Here is a 22,486-nt window from a genome sequence, read left to right as displayed (position 1 = left end):
GTTCAAAAGCCCAAATAAACTGATATAAAATATTATTTGGAAAATATGATACAGTTATTTACAATAAGATAATATAATCTTTTATAACACATTAAATACATAAACTTTAATATAAAATCCATTTAAAATGTGGGTTTTATATTTGAAAAAAAAAACGTGATTTATCCTATGCTTTCTTGTGTTTATAAAGAACAGTAATCATTTCAAAATCGGATAAATGTGTTTTGAAAAATATTATGTTAAACATATTTAATTAGCACCCCATTTTCTTCTCTTCGGGGTCCCAGGTGCGAGATTCAACCCCTCTATGCTAAGCTAAAAGAGGTGAATCTTTTATTCATGCTCTTTGTATAAACGCTGGCTTGTTTAATGGATCAGGGAGGAGTGAAGTGCAGAGCTCTCACGGCACAATCACATTCATCTTTTTTATGTTGTTTACATTCTTATCTTTTTCCAAACGATGACTATACTAACACTGGCCGTGACAGAAAGTGTATGTGGCTTTTTGACAGAGCCCCACACAGGCAAGTGCGTGCAGCTCGTGCTCTGCAGAAGTCCCTCGGGAAGGCAGTTGCGATGACCTGGATGTCAACAGATGCATAAGGGGTTGCCGAAGTTTGAGAACTGCAGGACACCGGTGCGCGCGCAATAGCCTGCCAAGACCACTGGGGGGCGATCGACGTCTTTCCGCGTTGCGCAAACATGCCTCTCGCGGCGGAGCGCAGCTCCCCAATAACACGAGCACAATGGTCAACGGGCGAGACAGAGCGGCAGACTGATGCGCGCTGCGCATACTTACCTAAGGCTATTTCACATGGCATCCTAAAACTTTGATACATCTCGATTCTGACGCCGCTTGTGTGATTTATGGAGCCTCGCAGCCTGCTCGCGGTAGCAGCACCTGCTTTTTGGTGAGTGTGAGTCCAGGCTTAATGCAGCGGTGCATGTTTTTTGGGGAGGGGGAGATGGGCAGGTGATGAGAGATCCTGTTGAATAAACACCTAACGGCCAACGTGCCGTGGCCAAAACTGTCATCCCTCGATGCGATCACACCTGACTGCTGAGGTGTCGGGTTCCGCGTTTGGCTACGTCGAGGAATATCTGGATTCTCTGAGCGAGAGGGAAATTTTGACAAACCTGGGATTTACAGCCTCAGCCATCTCTAGCTTGTCATATTGAGGGTGGAAGCTGAGAAGACATCCTCATATCATTTCCTACGTAAGTGGCTCGAATAATGGAAGGTGGAGTGCATGAGAGGGCTGATAAATTGCGTGTGACGACTGTTTATAATTAATTGTCAAGGGATTTTGGATCAGTAATATCACGCACTGTTTCCTGTTTCCTTGCTTGGCTGGCCTGTAACAACACGGATGTGCCATAGTATTATTAATATTACTACTAATATTATTATTATCGTTATGTAGTACAAGAATAGTGACTAATGTCTTTGTTACTGATTAGATTTTGGTATAGCCTCCATATCCATCACAGTCTACATTATGATGAGCAGTTTGGATTCTACAACACGTTTTCCTTTTCTTTGCAGCTGTTGCTGGTGTCAAGCGGATTCGGTGATTCATTCATAGCCACTGAAGGGGCAGAGAACAGAACACACTTACACCTCACCCCTCCCTCAAAGCGAAGATGGGAACCAGCGATTTCACAGGCGTATAAAGTCTCAACGGCGACCGAGCACATCCGATAACGGAAAGGAGCCACTCTCTCCTCCTGCATTTATTTTTCTTTTTGGATATTGTAGGCGCGCGTTACGCACATGGATTCTAGAACTGTTGGACACATTTTTCTCATAATGGTGATTATGATGATGATGTCACCAGAAGCACGTCGCTTCGCTACAGTTGTAAAGTTCAATTACAATAGGTAAAAGTGCACTGAAAGACCTTAAAGCACTTCCGAGGGCATCGGACCTATTGTTCCAGTCAAGTGCATTTATGAACTTGCTGAGCCCGTCTTTTGCTCAGCCTCTTCAGACAATTTTCCATCATTCTGAACGCTTCGTAGTTTAAGAAGATGGAGTTTGCTATGGTGGGCGCGGACAGCGGGGGCTGCAACACCCACCTGCCCTATGGATATGCACAGGCTCGCGCCCGGGAGAGAGAGCGCGAGCGGGAGAGACAGTCTCGCGCAGCGGCGGCAGCGGCAACCGAAGCAGAAACGGTCGGAGAGGGAGGTGGGTCCAGTGGCCATCCTCACAACCACCCGCTTCAGACTCGCACCGCCTCTTCAACGAATGCCAACAACAGTAGCGCCGGGACCGCCTCGCGCCCCTCCTCCTCCTCCTCCCAGCAGCCTCAACAGCAGCAGCAGCAACACCACGAGCCACCACAGCAACTTCCCAGAGAGCGAAAAAAGCAAAGAGGCGTCGCGCGCTGGAGACGGAACCGCGCGGGACTCGGCGGGGATCTACGCCAGTCAGAGTTGGCACTCTTAGGATCCGAGGAGGACATCATGATCGAGGAGGAGGAGGAGGCAGAGGGCGAGGAGGAAGAGGAGGAGAGGGGAAGCAAGAGGTCGAGTTTTGTCTATAACATGGTTGATGAAGAGGAGACGGTCTCGTTAACGGACAGGCGTCCTCAGTCCGGCTACGAAAATGTTTACAATGAGTACGGCTGCTGCGAGAGAGTTGTCATCAACGTGTCGGGCTTAAAGTTTGAAACTCAGCTGAAGACTCTCGCGCAGTTCCCGGACACGCTCCTGGGAGACCCTGAGAAAAGAATTAGGTACTTCGACCCTCTGCGTAACGAATACTTCTTTGACAGGAATCGACCGAGCTTCGACGCTATTCTATACTTCTATCAGTCAGGGGGGCGTTTAAAGAGACCCGCCAATGTGCCGTTTGACATCTTTTCAGAGGAGGTCAAGTTCTATGAACTCGGGGAAGAGGCGATGCTCAAGTTTCGCGAGGATGAGGGCTTCGTGAAGGAGGAGGAGAAGCCGCTGCCCGAGGACGAGTTCAAACGCCAGATCTGGCTGCTGTTCGAGTACCCGGAGAGTTCAAGTGCAGCCAGAGGGATCGCGGTCGTGTCAGTGCTGGTCATCGTTATATCCATCGTCATCTTTTGTTTGGAAACATTGCCAGAATTCAGGGACGACAAAGAATTCCTCAGCCCAGGTAAAAACTCCACACAGGAAGACAATGGATTTACGCCATTCAACGACCCCTTTTTCATCATTGAGACAGTGTGCATCATTTGGTTTTCGTTTGAGATCATCGTGCGCTTCTTCGCGAGCCCCAGTAAAGCTGATTTCTTTAAAAACGTTATGAACTCCATAGACATTGTCTCTATTTTGCCTTATTTCATAACTCTCGGCACCGACCTCGCTCATCAGCAAGGCAACGGGCAACATGCAATGAGTTTTGCGATCCTGAGAATAATACGACTCGTCCGCGTGTTCAGGATCTTCAAACTGTCTCGACACTCGAAAGGTCTTCAGATCCTCGGGCACACTTTGCGCGCGAGCATGCGAGAGCTGGCGCTGCTCATCTTCTTCCTCGTCATTGGGGTCATCCTGTTCTCCAGCGCGGTGTACTTCGCAGAGGCGGACGAGCCCTCGTCACAGTTCACCAGCATCCCAGACGCGTTCTGGTGGGCTGTAGTGACCATGACCACAGTGGGCTACGGGGACATGAAGCCCATCACGGTCGGGGGTAAAATCGTGGGCTCGCTGTGCGCCATCGCCGGTGTCCTGACCATTGCGCTTCCAGTCCCTGTCATCGTGTCCAACTTCAACTACTTCTACCACCGGGAGACTGATAATGAGGACCAGACGCCTGTTGTGGAACAACCCCCACCGGGCTGCCCGTATTTTTCGGATTTCTTGAGAAAATTCAGAGGGTCCTCATCGGGGTCGTCTTTGGGTGACAAAGCAGCAGAGTACATGGAGATGGAGGAGGGTGTGACAGAATCTCTGTGCGGGACTGACACACAGAGCCCTAGGAGAGGGAACGGTACTGACATAGGCAAAAAGAACAGTTCACATTCACGAACCCTACAGACAGATGTATGATTATGGAAGAACGATCATTTTCATAATTGTGACTGCACAAACGAATCAGTTAACAGCACACATGCACAACTTGAAGACATACGGTATGCGCGTGCGCAAAACACAAGGAGACGCTCACACACATACATACATGCACTCATTAAGTTCTGGACCTGAGCTGAAACATTTTTGCGATGTGGCTACTTTTGTAGAGAAACATACCCTGTAATCACGTGACAGGCAACGCAAAAACCACCAGCTTTACTTGACGTGGAGAGGTGTCTCTATCTGCCCATCTGTTCAGTTCAGCTAAAAGCACTGTACGACTACCGGTTCATTAATGAAGGCAACAAAAAGGAACTTGCATAGGCACTTTATGAGTTACATTTGTCAGTAATTGTAGGAAAACAGGCGAGTTCTTATCTAATGTTATTATGCAATAACGTTTAAATCGTTTGCACTATCATCAATTATGTTATAGTCTCCCAGTTTAATGCAGAGGAAAGAAACGTGTAACACTGAGGCAGAGAGGGAGGACATTAAAAACGACTCACTAATCAACATGCCTTGGATTAGGCCTATTAATAAATTCGAAATACTGGCAAACATAGGCTGCAGTCTTCTCAATAGTAATGAATTATTTAATATATTTGACTTATCATGATTAATTGGAGAGCAGCATGTTGTGTAATTTAAGGCAATGCTATCTTAAATCCCATTATGGCAAACACGAGTCCGCATGGCAGTATTCAGTATGTTCTACACTCTGGTAAAACCACTTTTAGCACACACCCTGTGTAGTTATTTGTGCATTGTCTATGGTGACTGAAGTGTCATTTATAGCCAGTCCCCCCACTCCCACCCTTTTTTTTGAGTATTTTGAAGCAAATCAGTCATGTTAGTTTTTGTTCATTAGCACAAAATTTGAAAAACCATAATTTATCCATCACACAATGTGAGGATTCATTCTTCCTGAGCATCACAGTCACATTATGGCATAACGAGGCAAAAATAACCGGTTCACATTCTCTGACAAAGTAAACACCTCGTACAACAGAGTCAACGACACCATGGCTTGAAGGATCAGTTTGACCACTGTTTTCAAGTTACTGTCATGGAAGTATATTTCAAGGGAATGCTTCATGCAACTATTTGTCTTCATCCCTTTACCAAATGACAATGCATCCCTTTATAAAAAATGCTGGCGGAAATGTACAGCACTGAAGGGAACATGAACTTGGTGGACTTCATGCACAGCGAAGTCTCGTCCGATTGGAATGCACGATGACCACTGATCAAGCGCAGTGCATTGTGGAACCCAGGTAAGCGATTTCTGTATTAAGATATTGTTCAGTCACCAACAGCAATCATGTCATTATTCACATAGTTTTAAGCAGCATTCAGATGTTTTAGCATCTACATAGCCCTACTAGTAGTCTGATATGACTAGGAACAGGTGTTTCATGTGATTTCAGCAGGCATGTTTTCTCTTGTTTCATAATATATCAACAATGTCTTGAATTGCTTAGTGACAAGGGGCTTCATTTTCAAAGAGACGATTAACTGTGCTGTGTTCCCTTGGAATCTAAAAATCCTCATTGCTCTTTAAGTCTTCAGAGCTTCATTTTCTGATGTCATAAATGCTGTCACTGTTTTCTGTAGACAAGATGATTACCATTTAATCTCCAGTAAACCGATATTTTGTCATTAATAAGGCATACTCTCAGTACACACGCTACAGGGAGATAACTATGGCCTCCCTCGGCCTGCTCATCTCTCACAACACGGTAACTTGGCAATTGTGTACTTGTGTAAAATATGCACACTCAGTATTAGATTATCATAAGTGCCTTCTGTGTCGTGTCAATCTAGGGCCTTGTGGGCTTGTTACAAGAAAATTGTGTAAGTTGATGAAAAAGTAACCGGCAACTGCCATTTATCAGCTGTTAATGCTGTCACCGCTATAAACTATGCACACTAGTGTCCCTTTTCAGAAGCGATCCTCTTACAGTAGATGCACTACTGATAAAGAGTAATGACATGAAATTAATGACATGAAATTACAGACAACGTGCTCTGTCTTTAAGCAAAAAAAAAAAAAAGGAAAAAAAGGAAACATTTTTTAAGCATATCATTATATTATGTCTTTATGATATAGTTAAACAGAGGTGATGGGAATTTTTAGGTTTAAACAGTGTTTACTTTCTTAATGTGGTCTTATTATGAACAATTCATTGATGCTTGTTGATACACATAAAAAACATAAAAAATCTCACCACATTTTATCATCAAAATGTAATAACTTTCTCTAGCTTGCTTTGAAATGACTACTTTTTTCATATCACTTAGTCAGCACAGACTATTGGATCATTTCAAACAATAATCTTATACTTATCATGTCCAAATCCAAATCTCCAAATCTCTTTTGGAAATGCATGTACAGTATCATATTATGTATGTAAAATGGGTTGTGACTATCTATCTATCTATCTATCTATCTATCTATCTATCTATCTATCTATCTATCTATCTATCTATCTATCTATCTATCTATCATCACATATACAGTATTGTTCAAAATAATAGCAGTACAATGTGACTAACCAGAATAATCAAGGTTTTTCGTATATTTTTTTATTGCTACGTGGCAAACAAGTTACCAGTAGGTTCAGTAGATTGTCAGAAAACAAATGAGACCCAGCATTCATGATATGCACGCTCTTAAGGCTGTGCAATTGGGCAATTAGTTGAATTAGTTGAAAGGGGTGTGTTCAAAAAAATAGCAGTGTGGCATTCAATCACTGAGGTCATCAATTTTGTGAAGAAACCGGTGTGAATCAGGTGGCCCCTATTTTAGGATGAAGCCAACACTTGTAAAATGGGTCGTTCAAGACATTGTTCAGAAGAACAGCGTACTTTGATTAAAAAGTTGATTAGAGAGGGGAAAACCTATAAAGAGGTGCAAAAAATGATAGGCTGTTCAGCTAAAATGATCTCCAATGCCTTAAAACGGAGAGCAAAACCAGAGAGACGTGGAAGAAAACGGAAGACAACCATCAAAATGGATAGAAGAATAACCAGAATGGCAAAGGCTCAGCCAATGATCACCTCCAGGATGATCAAAGACAGTCTGGAGTTACCTGTAAGTACTGTGACAGTTAGAAGACGTCTGTGTGAAGCTAATCTATTTTCAAGAATCCCCCGCAAAGTCCCTCTGTTAAAAAAAAGGCATGTGCAGAAGAGGTTACAATTTGCCAAAGAACACATCAACTGGCCTAAAGAGAAATGGAGGAACATTTTGTGGACTGATAAGAGTAAAATTGTTCTTTTTGGGTCCAAGGGCCACAGACAGTTTGTGAGACGACCCCCAAACTCTGAATTCAAGCCACAGTACACAGTGAAGACAGTGAAGCATGGAGGTGCAAGCATCATGATATGGGCATGTTTCTCCTACTATGGTGTTGGGCCTATTTATCGCATACCAGGGATCATGGATCAGTTTGCATATGTTAAAATACTTGAAGAGGTCATGTTGCCCTATGCTGAAGAGGACATGCCCTTGAAATGGTTGTTTCGACAAGACAATGACCCAAAACACACTAGTAAACGGGCAAAGTCTTGGTTCCAAACCAACAAAATTAATGTTATGGAGTGGCCAGCCCAATCTCCAGACCTTAATCCAATTGAGAACTTGTGGGGTGATATCAAAAATGCTGTTTCTGAAGCAAAACCAAGAAATGTGAATGAATTGTGGAATGTTGTTAAAGAATCATGGAGTGGAATAACAGCTGAGAGGTGCCACAAGTTGGTTGACTCCATGCCACACAGATGTCAAGCAGTTTTAAAAAACTGTGGTCATACAACTAAATATTAGTTTAGTGATTCACAGGATTGCTAAATCCCAGAAAAAAAAAAATGTTTGTACAAAATAGTTTTGAGTTTGTACAGTCAAAGGTAGACACTGCTATTTTTTTGAACACACCCCTTTCAACTAATTGCCCAATTGCACAGCCTTAAGAGCGTGCATATCATGAATGCTGGGTCTTGTTTGTTTTCTGACAATCTACTGAACCTACTGGTAACTTGTTTGCCACGTAGCAATAAAAAATATACTAAAAACCTTGATTATTCTGGTTAGTCACATTGTACTGCTATTATTTTGAACAATACTGTATTATGTGACTTTTCTTTTTTTTTATAATGGCATGTAAATGTGCACTATGCAGTTAGTTATATGTTATATATAGTATACTTATTCACACAAATGCTGTTTGACACACATCTCATGAGATTTTGTTTGCAGTGTTAAGGGAGTGGGTTAACCATCCCATTGCACTTAAAATTAGAAGTGGTATTGAGTAGTCTTTACTAAACCTTTATGTTTGCTGTTGAAATCTAAAATGATATTCTGTGTAAATGAGGATATATGGATAGTCCTTAAACATTATGGGACCCTGCTTGCTGAGTCATGCAGTACATTTGCACATATACACGCAGACACTCATATTCATGATAACCCAGGCTATTAAGCACTCGTTTACAGGTTAATGTTGCATAGCCTGTGGAGAGGTGTTACGCTAGCTCTGGCTCTTCATTTTCTGCTTTAGTTCATATTGGATTGCACCATACTTCACAGCACTAGTTATTTGCTGTGCTGAACATTTTAAAACATTTGGTGCTGGCTGTGTAATAATGGCTGTTGCCCATCTTGAACTCTCTTAAGTTTCTCTGGGCCTAAAAGTTGTTGTTAGTGATTCATTGCATCCAACAGCTAAATCTGCTTCGGCTTCGGATGATGTTTTCTGCAAACTATCTGCTGTGCTACAGTCCAGGCATTTGTGAAATGGATACCAAACTAAACATTGGCTTTTCTCATACTTTATTATTTGGCATTCTTCTCTCAATCTGTCTTACTCTTTTCTTTGTTCCTTCCATTTGCCTCTTCTTCTAAAAGCTGGAAGCATATCCCTCCATTTGTGACAGCCTCCTTCACTTCTCTGTAGAATAACTTATAGAATCAATCACACGCATGTTAGAGACAGAATATAAAATAAAAACCCAATGCAATTCTTCTGAAATCAGTGGACTGTACAGTTTGCAATGCATGATATTTGTTTAAAGTATAGGTCTGTATGTGTGCGCTTGCTTGTCTGTGAGAGGGTAATAAATCATTAAAACCCTTCACCCACACCACCTTAATAAATATCAGGCTCAGTGCCACAGCAAATGGATATTAAACTAGAGTTCCTAATATTAATCAGCCATGACTACAAAAGACATTTTGCCATATTGATAGATCAGTGTAACAGCACTCATTCCCATAACACTGACTCTCTGTAAATATCCAGACTGGCATTTGAGCTGTGTGGAGAGCCAGAATAATGTGGCATTAGTCCAGCCGAAAGCAATCAGCATCTCTCCACTCAGGGCATTAATTAGCTGCCGTGCGTGATGTGTGTTGCATGACACAGAAGTGTATCTGGACTTGGCTTGATCACCATACCCACACATACATTGGGGCTTAGTGCATGATGGGAAAATAAACAGCACTATATATTAGAAACCATAATCCTCTCGTCTTCTCACTGTACGCCCAAGCAGTATAAACAACAGTGTTGCATGTGTTAAAATCAGTTGGGCAGAAAAACACAGGCTAGTTACCCTTATGTAACTTTAAAAGCAGTGATTTTTATTTCTGTGTTAAGAGTTGTCCTCTAAACCGTTGTTAGTGTCAAGTGCATTGTGTGGCCCCAAGCACAGGTGGTGTGATGCAGCTGACAAATTAGCATTACTCCTTGTTCTGTGTAGAGCAATGTTTAACATCTTAATTTCATACAGTAGCGCGGTATACATGTTCATGTTCAGAGGGGTACAAACTAGGTTTTAGGATCACAGGGCTTGCTAGCACCAGTGTATGGGAGTGTGAATTGGCTCTGTTTGTGTGTGCCTGTGAGTCTAAATGCTGAGATGAGAAAATGCCTCCCGTCTTATGCAACAAAAGAGAACATTATAACGTATAACGTAATACATAACATCAGTCGAATGTTTGAAAAAATGTCCTTTTGTGATCGGATGTGGCTTCTAATCACTGAATAAAAAAATAAAAAAACTGAGGTATGTATTGAACCGGGGGCTACCTGTATTGTTGGATCTCTAAGAAGTACTAGCAAAACTAGCAATACTGTTGTACGGTGCTATTATGGCTGCAGTATGTCACATGCAATGTAAGCATATGTTATAGACTCCCGAAAAATTGGTGTCTCATATTTTAGAGCATTCAATTCATTTTGGAAAATAAGTCAATTAAATCTTTATGCATATGAGTGTGTCTGTGTACTGGTTTAACTATACTTGTGAGGACCAAATGTCCTCACTTATATAGTGAAAAAATCATGTCAACTCACTAGTGAGGACATTTGACTATCCCTCACTAGTTAAAAGGCTTATAAATTAGCCAAAATATGTTTTTATTTAAATCTAGTGTTTTGCACAAATTTCTGTGATGGGATTTTAAGCGTAGGGGTTGGGTTAGCTGATAGAAAATAATCAGTGGAAGTCTATGCAATATCCTCACTAAGATAGTAAAAAAAAAAAAAATTGTGTGTGTGTGAAATTATTCAGATGTAACCCCCTTTGTAATCATTGACATTTTCATAAGTAACTGTAACTTAATTACACTTTTTTTTTTCTCAGTAACTGTAACAGTTATATTTATTTTGCTATTAAATTACTTAACTCTGTAACATGTAACTAATTACTTCCCTAGGTCATGTGGCAAGCATGATGTGGCACCATGGCAATAATACATTGGTACCTTCTAAAATAATGGTCACCTTAAAAAAAAAATAATGCAGAGCGGTCTGCTAGAGTATTGAAACCTAATATTTTAAAGGGTTAAATATTTTTCTCAAGGTATGTACATTGCATTGTAATGGGAGTGAATGTGTATTCGTAAATATAATGTCTTTGGGGAGTTGCTTCAGATGACACTTTGCAACCTGAACTAACCTCACAATGCAAAGGTCAAAATATCATATTTTTTAAGAAACGTATTGACCTTGACACACAGTCCTGAGGGTCTGCAGGGGTTCTCTCTAGTATATCTTTTCCTTGTGGCAAACACCCCCCCCCCCCCCCATATATGTATTTATATTCCACTAGTAAGCTTTAAAGATCAGTTCTATTGTTGTCAGCATATCCATCTTTGATGTGTTTGTTTGTGAGGTTGACTTGTCACGGGCATGCACACACACACACACACACAGACATTGACAAAAACACTACCCTTCGGGGTTTAATAACACTCCCGTAGGGCAGGGTACTGGAGGTCAGGACATGTGTGTTGCTGAGCAGTTCTGTCTTGTTGGGTCGTGTTTCTCTTGTCTGACGGCTTATGCCTGGAGGGTCATGGTGCATTGTCTGTACTAATTGGACTGACCCCTTTGATGAGAGACCCAAGACGGGACGCATGCAATGGGACACTCTAACAAACTTCATGACCTTAGCAGAGCTCAACACATCATGTCTGTAAACTGCATTCACAGACAGCGTGAAGAAGAGCAAGTGATTGAAAAAAGTAATCTAAAGACAATTCCAAAAGCTCCAGAAGCTATTTAGAAAATTATTCTTATGATAACCTCCTTCATTAGTGTAGCGTACAAACATGGAATTCAGGTGTTCCTCTTCAGCTAATCTGCCATTTTATGTCAAATTATGTTTACTATATGTGCAGTTCCTTAGCATAGTCCTGTGACCGATGGTTACTTGAGTTGTTTTCATTTAACTGACATATGCTTGAGAAAACAATTCAGTTTGTGTGCAAATGACTTTTTGCACTTTTGATGTTAGTTCTAGAGAGGAATCAGTATTATAGTAATTAAATATTTATTTAGTTATCACAAAAACTTGTTCTATTTTGTTGTAGATCATTAAACTGTTACGCTGCCTCAGAAGTCTGTCCGAAATCACTTTCATGAGGTGCCTTCATGAAAAAAAGTCTGCCTGCATTGCCTGATACGGCAGCGAGGCAGCAAGTCAACTGCCTAAGTTTTCGAATGCAGCCATTGTGGTAAATTTACTGATGCTTCAGGACTGCAAAATATGATAAACCGTACAATCTGAATATCTCTAGATGCCACAAGGTGTTTAAATTTGTTGTCAGTTTTGAATAAGAAAAAAAGAGGAAACACTGAAGGTAATCCCTAACAAAGAAATTTCTATCATGCATTTCATTACATATCATTAAATCAACATCACAATTGAACTTAGCCTGTGCTTCAAAGTTTCGCGCAATCGTTAAATCTAAACTGAAAGTAAAACGCGCACGTGCATTCAGAAACAATTTTAATAACCTGCGTTTTGAGAGCAACTCCCTGATGCGTGCAAATTAGGCTACATAACTTATCTAGGCTGTTATTAGTATGTAGGCTATGATAGGTTGAGTAGTCTGTAGCTCTGCATTATGCTTGAAAAAATTGGTCTCTATTTACACTTTGAATATAGAGAGGGCACTTAATACGACTAAGAAAGAACAGTTGTTTATTTTTTGTTATTTATACTGTTTTTTATTTCTATGTTCAGTTTGCGAAAAGGAGTTCAGTTAGGAAGTCAATCAATCTAGAAGCTCATAATTGATGAACAGTTCTAAAGTCATACAGGAGAGAAGCCAGTCAGTTGAACAAAACCTTTCACAGTGCTTGAGTGTTGTTGTTTTTACAGCATATGATAATTCTTAGTGTATGAAGTAGAACTGAAATGGAATTTATTATAAGATGATTAATTCAATTATTTTTTCAGTCATGTATTCATCCTCTTCATAGCAATAATACCTAGACACTTTTATGATACTACTAAAATCTGTATTTTACAGACCGATAAAGTTTAGTACTTTTTTTCTGCTTTCTAAAAAAGTTAATAGTAGATGTGAAGAAATTCATGCACCTGTTCAAATTCAAGTACAGTCATATGCGATAGCTTTAATAAAAGCTGATTTATTTTACGTACAGTGGGCCACATTATGGAGCCGACATATTAACATGACCAGCCAAATATCACTCGCTTTACCCAGGTAACCCTACTAAAAAATTTAAAGAATAAATTATATGTCACTGGCTGGAAATAGGGCAATTCTGAATGTACATTTCAATGCATTTTTTTTCCAGTAGTGGCCATATCAAGTTGGTTAACCAACTGAATCAATGGTTTGAACACCTGCAGCAGTTTTAGGTGACAGTGTGAGGATTTGTTACATCCTTAGTTATAAGTTGCATCACTGCAATGATACATTTCCCAAATGCATAAGATTGAAAAATACAAAGATTCAGTTTCTTGTCCTTTCTTGTCAACTTATTCAACCATCCATTCCCTCCAAATTACACCATCTTTCAAGATGTGACATTGTAGTGTCCTGGGGAGGTACTGTGGCCTTGCTCTGCATTATAGTCTCCAATCCACACACACACACACACACACACACACACACACACACACACACACACACACACACACACACACACACACACACACACACACACACAAATCAGAAGAAAGGAATTACAAATGGGACTATTTCTCCCCTTATCTAATTCCGGTTATAGGTGGACAGCAAAGCCAAGTGGGAGTCAGTGACCTTCTGACATTCATGCAGTCAGAAATACAGCTTGGAAACTGCTGCGCTGTAAATGCAGTATGCTGCTGCACAAGCAGGCCCATCATTTCCTGCATGTTGTTTACAGTTCTTATGATATAGCAGCTGAAATAGTTTATCAACTTTTAGTATTTGCCTCACATCCTGGCCTGTTGTACAGCCAGTTTAATTTCTCCTCTGCGCTGAGCAAGGAAATCTTCATTGTTGTGATAATTCTGGTCTGAATGTTTATCTTGGTGGGTTCCTGTGCTTTAATTGGCTTGTCATGCTACCCCCAGAGAGCAGGCTGAGAAACTGCAATTTAGGTCTCTGGAATTAGCCAGCACTTCCTGTCTCTCTATGGGACAGATGTAGACTAATGCATTTATTATTATTATTATTATTATTATAATTATTTCTAGTACTGTTGAGAAGGGTACAAGAGTATATGTGGCTTTTCTCAAGAGAGCTGTTAATTCGCTTCATTTAGTTGTTCTACTAACCGAATGTTTAATGTAGATTTGCTTGCGGGTGACCATCACAGGGACCTAAATCTGTTTTAGAATCTTTCTTTTAATTCTATAAAAATGTATTTATGTTTTGCCTTGGTGATGTAGTGCCAAAAGAAAAACAGTTCTAAAACACATTTCGCTTTATAAAATATAGTTTAATGGCTGAAGCACAGGCAAAGTGAGGAGACAATGATATATGATAATGTTACGAAGATCCCATCCAGCTTTACATTGTGGATGTAATAACGACATCATAACCAATCACCTGACATGGTGTTCATATTGAAGCTATTTTTGATTATTCCCATTGTAAGAGCACACAGTAATTAAAACTACACAGAAACAAAGTACAAACTGTAGATTAAACAGCTCACAAAATGAAAAATGCATTAAATCAAATGATTTATGTATCTGAATGACTGTCTTTTTTAAATCTTGACTGCTTGTATGCAATCCCTGTCAAAATGTGTCTGCAAACTTTACATATTAATTTACATAAATCTCATTCCATATAGACAGAGGGATGAGACCTAGCAAGACGACTGACTTCCCCTTGTTGTTCTATCTACAGAAATGGAGGGAGAGTTTTTCTTTCTTTCCATTCTCTCTCTCTCTCTCTCCCAGCCTCTGTAAAGCTATAGAGCTGTCTTAGTTTGGGGGGCGGAATTGTTAATGTTACCATGGAAACCTTAGCTAAGATCTATTTTGCGGTACTAGCTCCAGAGTTAAGTGTGTGTGTGTGTGTGTGTGAGAGAGAATGAGAGAGAGGACTTGCTTATTGCTTGATTGAAACAATGTTTTCTTTAATGTATATATATATATAAGTTTTGCTCTAACTAGATGATTGGTGTTAGATGATTCAGCATAGGCAGAGTTAGTTTTGTGCAAAGGTGTTTTCACTGAAGGAGGCTGTGATTGTTTTAGACGATGTGCAGGAAACGACACTCACTTAATGAGCTCATGTTTTTATGGTCGGACAGAACGTCTGTGTTCAGAAAAATCACACTTCCATCATTATTAGATGATAGTCACTTTAGTAGAGTGCTTGCATGTGTTTCATTTAATTCACTCATGTCACTTACATCAAGTAGAAATCAGCTAGAGTTCAACTATCATTCTTGGCATTGAAACATGACATCATGTTACAACTCCTAATAAAGCAAACAGTCTAATGGCAATGCACTTCATTACATTTGCGGAAAACTGCAGAATTTTTGTCATGAGGAAAATATAGAAAAATAAATACTGGTTGTCATGGCAACAGCAAAGTTTAAAACACAGCATGAGAAAGGTAGATTTCTACCCCATTCTATCCACAACGATCATTTGAACAAATTTCCTTCACACTCCATCTCTCATGCTGTGTTCTCTCGCTTGGTTACCTGGGTGTTGTTTATAGTGATTCCATATTCATTGCAGCGCAGCAGACTCCACAGCTCGGCTCATGAGATCTCTGCTGCTCCCTCAGGCTTTGCTGCATGCAACATGTGAAGCACAAGTGCTTTCCTGCTCCTTGCTTCTGGAGAGAAGGCTAGATCCCCAAGCACAGCTCATCATAACAGCTGCTGCCCTCTTTCCACATGAAATTTGACAAGTTTCTCCATGTCGCTTAAATAATGCAAACTCTCTTGCCTCAGCTTTAACACAGTAAACCACAGCGAGACTGTGTGTGTGTGTTTGTGTGTGTGATTTGTGGCTGTGTCTTTTGTTCTGTCTGTTCTGTATGACTTTCACCCATAGCGATAAAGCATTACTATTGGCTGATTTGTGTAATATAGATAATTGAGCACTTTTAATACTAATACTATTCACAATAGGACATTTTTTACCTAACATGTGTTCCCTGGGAATTGAACTCACAACCTTTTGCGCTGCTAACGCAATGCTGTACCACTGAGACACAGGAACACTTTACACATCTTTATGTTGTTCCAAACCTGTATGAAGTTCTTCCTTCAGTGGAAATATTTGAAGAATGTTGGTAACGAAATAGTTTCAGTTCCCATTTACTTTTATTGTATGTGTATGTATATTTTGTGGCAGTTCATGTGGCGTCAGGTATGGGAGCAGTGGCGAATGGTCAATAGCGGGTGCAACCCCCTCCAAGTTAACCATGGAAGAAGCCTACTTTAAATGTTAAAAATAAGTTACATATATATTGCAAAATAATCAAGATTTTATGACTAATTTACTTATACTATTCAACTTGTAGTCATGTTAGCACCAATAATAATAATAATTAAAAAAATCAAAACTCCATTTGATTTGAATTGTGGTCTGCAGGGCGCTGGACAAATGGATATCTATTAGGTCCGTTAATTTTTAAAGCGCATTTGAATTGAGGCTGATCTATAATTGGCTCGTTTCAGATTGTCCTCGGGGTGCAGAGCACTGTGCCCCAGACCCTCCGACATTTGATTTTAGCGAATCAGTATTGTTTTTATATATTTTGGCATCATATGATATCTGTTGTGAGATGAAAGTAAATTGGCTTTTATTTTTTACAAGAAAATCCTTTCACAAGACATTCAAATGAAGGAAATAAATAAATACAGATCATGGGGCTTGGGACGGAATTGGCCAGCTGGATGCGTTGTAGGTCATGCCTTTTATTGTTTTCCCTGTTTGATATTTCAAAGTTCTGTCACTGAAGCATTTTGGACAATGACACCATGTTTAACTTGAGGCGATCATCACGTCATCACACCCTGTTAGCCCTGAGATGGTCCTCCCTGCAGAATACAAGTCCAGGGGGTGTGGTTGGATGCATCCAACTCCTCCCATCTGTCATACACTCCTAAACCTACCAATCTCCACACGTAGATGTGGATCCAACCACATCTTGTGTTCCACATTTAGGGGCTAATGCCCAACTTGGCTGTTTCTGCACCTCTCCTCTCTCACACATCCACTTCTGCCGTGAGCCTGGTGAAGGGCTGCGATTAAGGGACGGGTGATGATAATTAGGAGGGAGGCAGCCATTCTGTCACAATATATAATAATTAAAGTCAATGGAAACAGAAACTATTTGGTTACCAACATTCTTCAAATATTTTATGAGCCACAGAAGGAAGAATTTCATATAGGTTTGGAACGATATTTTCATTTTTGGGTGGAATATACCTTGAAGTACATCATAGAAATGTGTTAAAATGCCTTTATTTATGGTTCAGTAGGGTGTTAATGTGGGGGCTCCAAAGGAGCAGTTTCAAGCACCCTGCACAATGCATCATGTGCTGTTTGCAGTCTGTTTCACTTCTCTAATCAGAATCAGAATGAAACTTGATTTTTGTTCTTCAGGAATTGATTGGATTGATTAAATGGGAAGTTACGAATCAGAATGGAGCCAGTTGGAATATGAGGGAATTGTGATATCAGCTGAAAGTGCAAGTCATTTCTTAGGTGGAGAATCTGAAGATTAAAGGTTAAGACGACAATTTAAATAATTTAAAAAATATATGAAATATTTGTGAAAATAGTGAAATGCAATATTTGATTACAAAGTCTTTAAGGAAATAATAAATTTAATTTTATGATTCGTCATAAGGTGAATGTGTAATAAACAAACAGTAATTGACAAGATCAAAACAAACAGTTAAATTCACAATTATTTGTTTGTCAAATAATCCTAAATTATAATCATTATAATGTCAGCTTTATAACTTCATTCTTTACATATTTCAAATGGGTTTTTACTTTTACATTTTTTAATCACTCACTTTTAGACACCACTAGATTCCTTTTTACTCAAATCTTTCCAGTATATTCTTGTCTGATAACATTTGTTCTTTCTTCGGTGACACTGCACTTTACATCTTGCTTGTGTCTCCCACCACCTAGCTTCCCTGATTTAATTTAGATGAGGCTTGAAAAATGGTAGGAGACTGCAATGTTCATTGTGAGCTTGTGAGAGAGATTTGTCTCAGTCTAGAAATACTCGTATGCTTCAAATACCAGTGTACTGTAGATGAAACAGGCTGTATGGTGACTGTAAGTGGATTGTCCAGAAAGTAAAGCAAATGCATGACACTTTCAAGCAAGATGTTTTATAAAAAATGTATTAACATACTGTAAAAGTGACATTGCTGCTTAAAAGTAAGCTAAAAGGCACTGTAAGCAGCACTAAGGTTACAATAGACTCAAAATGTCCATTATCTCTGTTAATTGGTATAATTGTTACAAACTGCTCCAAGACTGCAGGTTGAGGATCCAAATGCAGTATTTATTAAGGCAGTATTTGTTAAGGCAACAGCAGATTAGAGCGGGCAAAGAATTGTGAGAAATAGAGTCCAGGATGGAGTTGGGAGGAGTGCCCTCTGGTGGATGTCGAGGGCACTCCAGCTGGTAATCGTGACACGGGCCCCTCCTAAGGAGCGGATTCCAGACTGTCCTAACAAGATCAGAGAAAACCAGAAATTACGTGGAGTGGAGGCAGATCAGGGGGCGGGATGATGGGCCAGGTCCTTGGAGTGGACGATGGCATGGAGATTGAGGTAGAGGTCTTCAAAGTGCACCCGAGACCCGTCGACCCAGGTACGGGTTCGGGTCTATATTTTAAATGATCAGCCGGGTCTGGGTCGGGTCCGAATCTATTACTTTGGGTCCCGGGTCTGTTTAACATTGTGTGTAATACCCGTGCGATAGGAGTCATCAGACTCAGAGAACACCCAGCTGTGATCAGACACTGCTTGTGTTTCCTCTAACTTGCAACTTGTAAAATTAGGAAAAGAAAAGTGTGAGCCACAAATGTATTTTCTCTCTCTCTTACTCTGCCGTTAGAAGCAGGGCATGCAGACTCGTCTCTAGACTTGACACACTCATATATAATATATTTCAAATCAGCAACAAAATCTGAGGTGAACTGTCACATTAATGTTTTCTATGATGCTCAAATTAAAAGCGTTAAAAAGCATATTTTAGGTTGATCCAGCTAACACACATGTGCAGTCTCGAGTGCGTGTCATGTTTCTATGGCAACCAGTGAGGAACAAACCGCGCTTTAAATTTTCTCCCATTTTTATAGTAATATAAATGAACCGTTTAATCTTAAAGTTTTAGTGTTCAGATTCAGACTCGACACAGAGCAGAGAGCACAGAGATGATAGCAAATAAATAACGTCAGCGGCCATGACACTGCACAAGCGATGATTATTAACAGGCAAACAGTCGAAGTTATTATGCAAGTTAACTCAAGTCAGAATGTAAATGTGCACAGGTGCATTTGTCATCCATCACCGTGACATCAAGTGGACTTTTGAAGCTGAAATAATCAGTGGATTAAGCTTGGACTTGGAAAAACTAGAGGAATAACATGGATAATCTTCTTGTCGGAGGATTGTAAATGCATCACAGGCAGTCAGGTACAAGGAAGAGAGACTACGGCTCCTTAAATTAGGTAAGACAAAAAGTTGTATTTTTCGCAACAGGTTTATTGACTTGTAATTGCTTTAAGGTGGAATATCTGACAACCGGGTCCAGCGGGTCTGTCTTCCCGGCGGGTTTGGATCCAGTTTTCAAATAATAGACGGGTCCGGGTAGCATTTCTCGGATCTACACAGGTCCGGGTCCAGCTTTTGAAATAATAGATGGGTCCGGGTTGGTTCGGTGTAGTAAATTACGGGTCTCTTTCGGGTTCGGGCACAAATATTTGGCCCCGTGAAGACCTCTAGATTGAGGCAGAGCTGGCGGAACAGGCAGCCAGGGCAGAGCGGAAAGCTAGGGTGGAGCCAGCAGAGCAGAAAGCCAAAGGGAGCCGGCAGAGCAGGCAGCAAGGGAGGAGCCAGCAGAGCAAAAAAAAATAAAAATAGGGAGGAGCTGGCAGAGCAGAAAGCCAGGGAGGAGCCGACGACCACCAGGGCAGAGCTGACAACCACCAGGCTGAAGCGGGCAGAGCTGAAGACCACCAGGGCAGAGCAGGCAGAGCTGAAGACCACCAAGTCGGAACTGACAACTACCAAGGTGGAGCAGGCAGAGCTGAAGACCACCTGGGCAGAGCTAAAGACCACCAGGGTGGAGCAGGCAGAGCTGAATACCACCATGGTGGAGCAGGCAGAGCTGAAGACTACCAGGGTGAAGCAGGCTGAGCTGAAGACCACCAGGGTGGAGTAGGCTTAGTTGAAGACCACCAGGGTGAAGCAGGTAGAGCTGTAGACTACCAGGGCAGAGCAGAAGACCACAAGGGCAGAGCCGGTCGAGCTGAGGACCACCAAGTAGGAAATTATGACTACCAGGGTGAAACAGGCTGAGCTGACCACCATGGTGGAGCAGGCAGAGCTGAATACCACGAGGGCAGAGCTGAAGACCACCGTGGTGGAGCAGCTGAAGACTATGGGCAGAGTAGGCTTAGCTGAAGACCACCAAGTTGGAAGTGATGACTACCAGGGCGGAGCTGAAGACCACTTGGGCAAAGCTGAAGACCACCAGGGTGGAGCAGGCTGAGCTGAAAACCACCAGGGCAGAGAAGAAGACCACCAGAGTGGAGCAGGCAGAGCTGATGTCCACCAGGGCAGAGAGGGTGCAGCTGAAGACCATCAGGGCAGAGCAGGCAGAGCTGATGTCCACCAGGGCAGAGCAGAAGACCTGAAAACCACCAGGGCAGAGCAGCCAGAGCTGATGACCACCAGGGCAGAGAGGGTGCAGCTGACAACCATCAGGGCAGAGAAGGCTGAGCTGAAGACCACCATCGTGGAGCAGGCTGAGCTGATTAAGAGAGCACAGAGAGGTTGTCAATGGCCACTACGGCTGTAATAGAACAGGCAGACAGTTCAGAGATGTCATCTTGGCCTTGACAGGGACGTCGAGGAGCTAAGAGACAACCTCCTTGGTCATAACAGGGTAGACATTTAATTCAGGGACAGCTTCCTTGGCCATGACAGGACAGGCTGAGAGTTCAGAGAATGCCTCCTTGGCCGTGACAGGGCAGACAACTGATTCAGGGATCTCCTACTTGGCTATGACAGGGCAGACAAGGGATTAAGGGATGGCCTCCTTGGCCATGACAGGACTGGCTCAGAGCTCAGAGACAGCCTCCTTGGTTGTGACAGGGCAGGCTGAGAGATCAGGGATGGTCTCCTTGGCCATCATAGGGCAGACAAGAAATTAAGGGACGGCCACCTTGCCTGTCACAGGACAGGCTGAGATTTCAGAGACAGCCTCCTTGGCTGTGACAGGATAGGCAGAGAGCTCAGAGATGGCCTCCATGGCTGTGACAGGGCTAACAGAGTGTTACAGGTTGAACTCAGGGGTTATCTCATGGCAGGCAAAAAATTCATAAACAACTTCTGTGGTTATATCGGTGGTTACATCGAAGGCAGTTCTAGAAAGACAGGCAGTTCTAGAAAGACCTCTACTGTTGAGTCAAAACAAGCAGAGAACTCACAGGCAGGTGCAGACTTACCCATTAGGCAAAGGTAGGCGACCGCCTCAAGGGGCCCCCTAAAATTATTTTCATATAGGAGTTGCACATTAAGCACTGACACATGAAAGGTTGCTGCTTACCGTGTTTATTACCATGACAACCATCCGAGTCCATGGCGCCTGCAGGTGTTTTTTTTTTTTTTTTTATATCAGGTCTGTGAGGCAATTCTCTGAATTAAGGTTCATCTTTGTGAAGCACTCCTATTCAAACCCCAGACAGCAGAAAGCATATGTGTTCTTTATTTTATAAAAGCACAATGATTTGTTGATATTGTGAGTGCACACAAATAAAACTAGCCCCTTTACAGTTTAGAATGAGGCATTACTCTAACCTTTATGAGCAAAATTACTGCATATTAAGTTGTTTCCACGATTTATTGGACATATCTATGGGGCACCATTGTACAACAGTATGCATCAAAACAAAAAAAAGGAACTTCAAGGTTGATCTAACAAAATGTGTGAAAATGTATAGGGCCCAATTCCTATATTTTGCCTGGGGCCCCCAAATCCCTAAATCCGCCACTGCTCACAGGTTGATGCCAACACTGGACTAAGCTTTGGGGCTTGTGTGAGCTCTGAAGTCAGCTCATGGAATGGATTGGGTTCAGGAGGAGTAAGAGAGCAGCCATGGTGGCCATGTTGTGACAAGACTCTGGAATGGCAGCAATGACAGGACAAGTCTCTGGAGTGGCGTCCATGACATGATCTTCCTCAGTGATTCCCACAGTGAATGTAAAACTGCTCAGCTGCAATGCAACATTGATATAATACTCCAATTTCCAGATAGGGCCGTGTAGCGGCATAAGCAACCTGATTGGTTCTGATAGCCCCAGTCAGATGGGCTAGCTCAACAAATTCCTGAACATAATCTTCAATGGCCCGGTTACCTTGATGAAGGTGCAAGAGGCAAACTGCTGGATCC

The 22,486-nt window shown here is 41.6% G+C and overlaps 1 protein-coding gene across 2 annotated transcripts in view; it reads left to right on the top strand.

Annotated features, from left to right (window-relative positions):
• Positions 1-703: 703 nt before the first annotated feature.
• Positions 704-22,486, top strand: part of LOC113051555 (potassium voltage-gated channel subfamily A member 1-like) — a 45,470-nt gene continuing 23,687 nt past the window's right edge. The window contains exons 1-2 of one of the 2 annotated variants that reach the window (XM_026215422.1): positions 704-911; positions 1,547-5,330. In XM_026215422.1, the coding sequence (XP_026071207.1) occupies positions 2,032-4,029 (1,998 nt within the window). In that variant the 5' untranslated portion in view covers positions 704-911; positions 1,547-2,031 and the 3' untranslated portion in view covers positions 4,030-5,330. Of the gene's footprint in view, positions 1,219-1,546; positions 5,331-22,486 lie in introns of both variants that reach the window. The other variant, XM_026215421.1, reaches the window with a different exon arrangement.

This window comes from Carassius auratus, chromosome 32 (assembly GCF_003368295.1).
Source record: "Carassius auratus strain Wakin chromosome 32, ASM336829v1, whole genome shotgun sequence".
NCBI lineage: Eukaryota > Metazoa > Chordata > Actinopteri > Cypriniformes > Cyprinidae > Carassius > Carassius auratus.
Note: the sequence above shows the minus strand (reverse complement) of the source record. Positions and strands in the feature narration are given on the sequence as shown.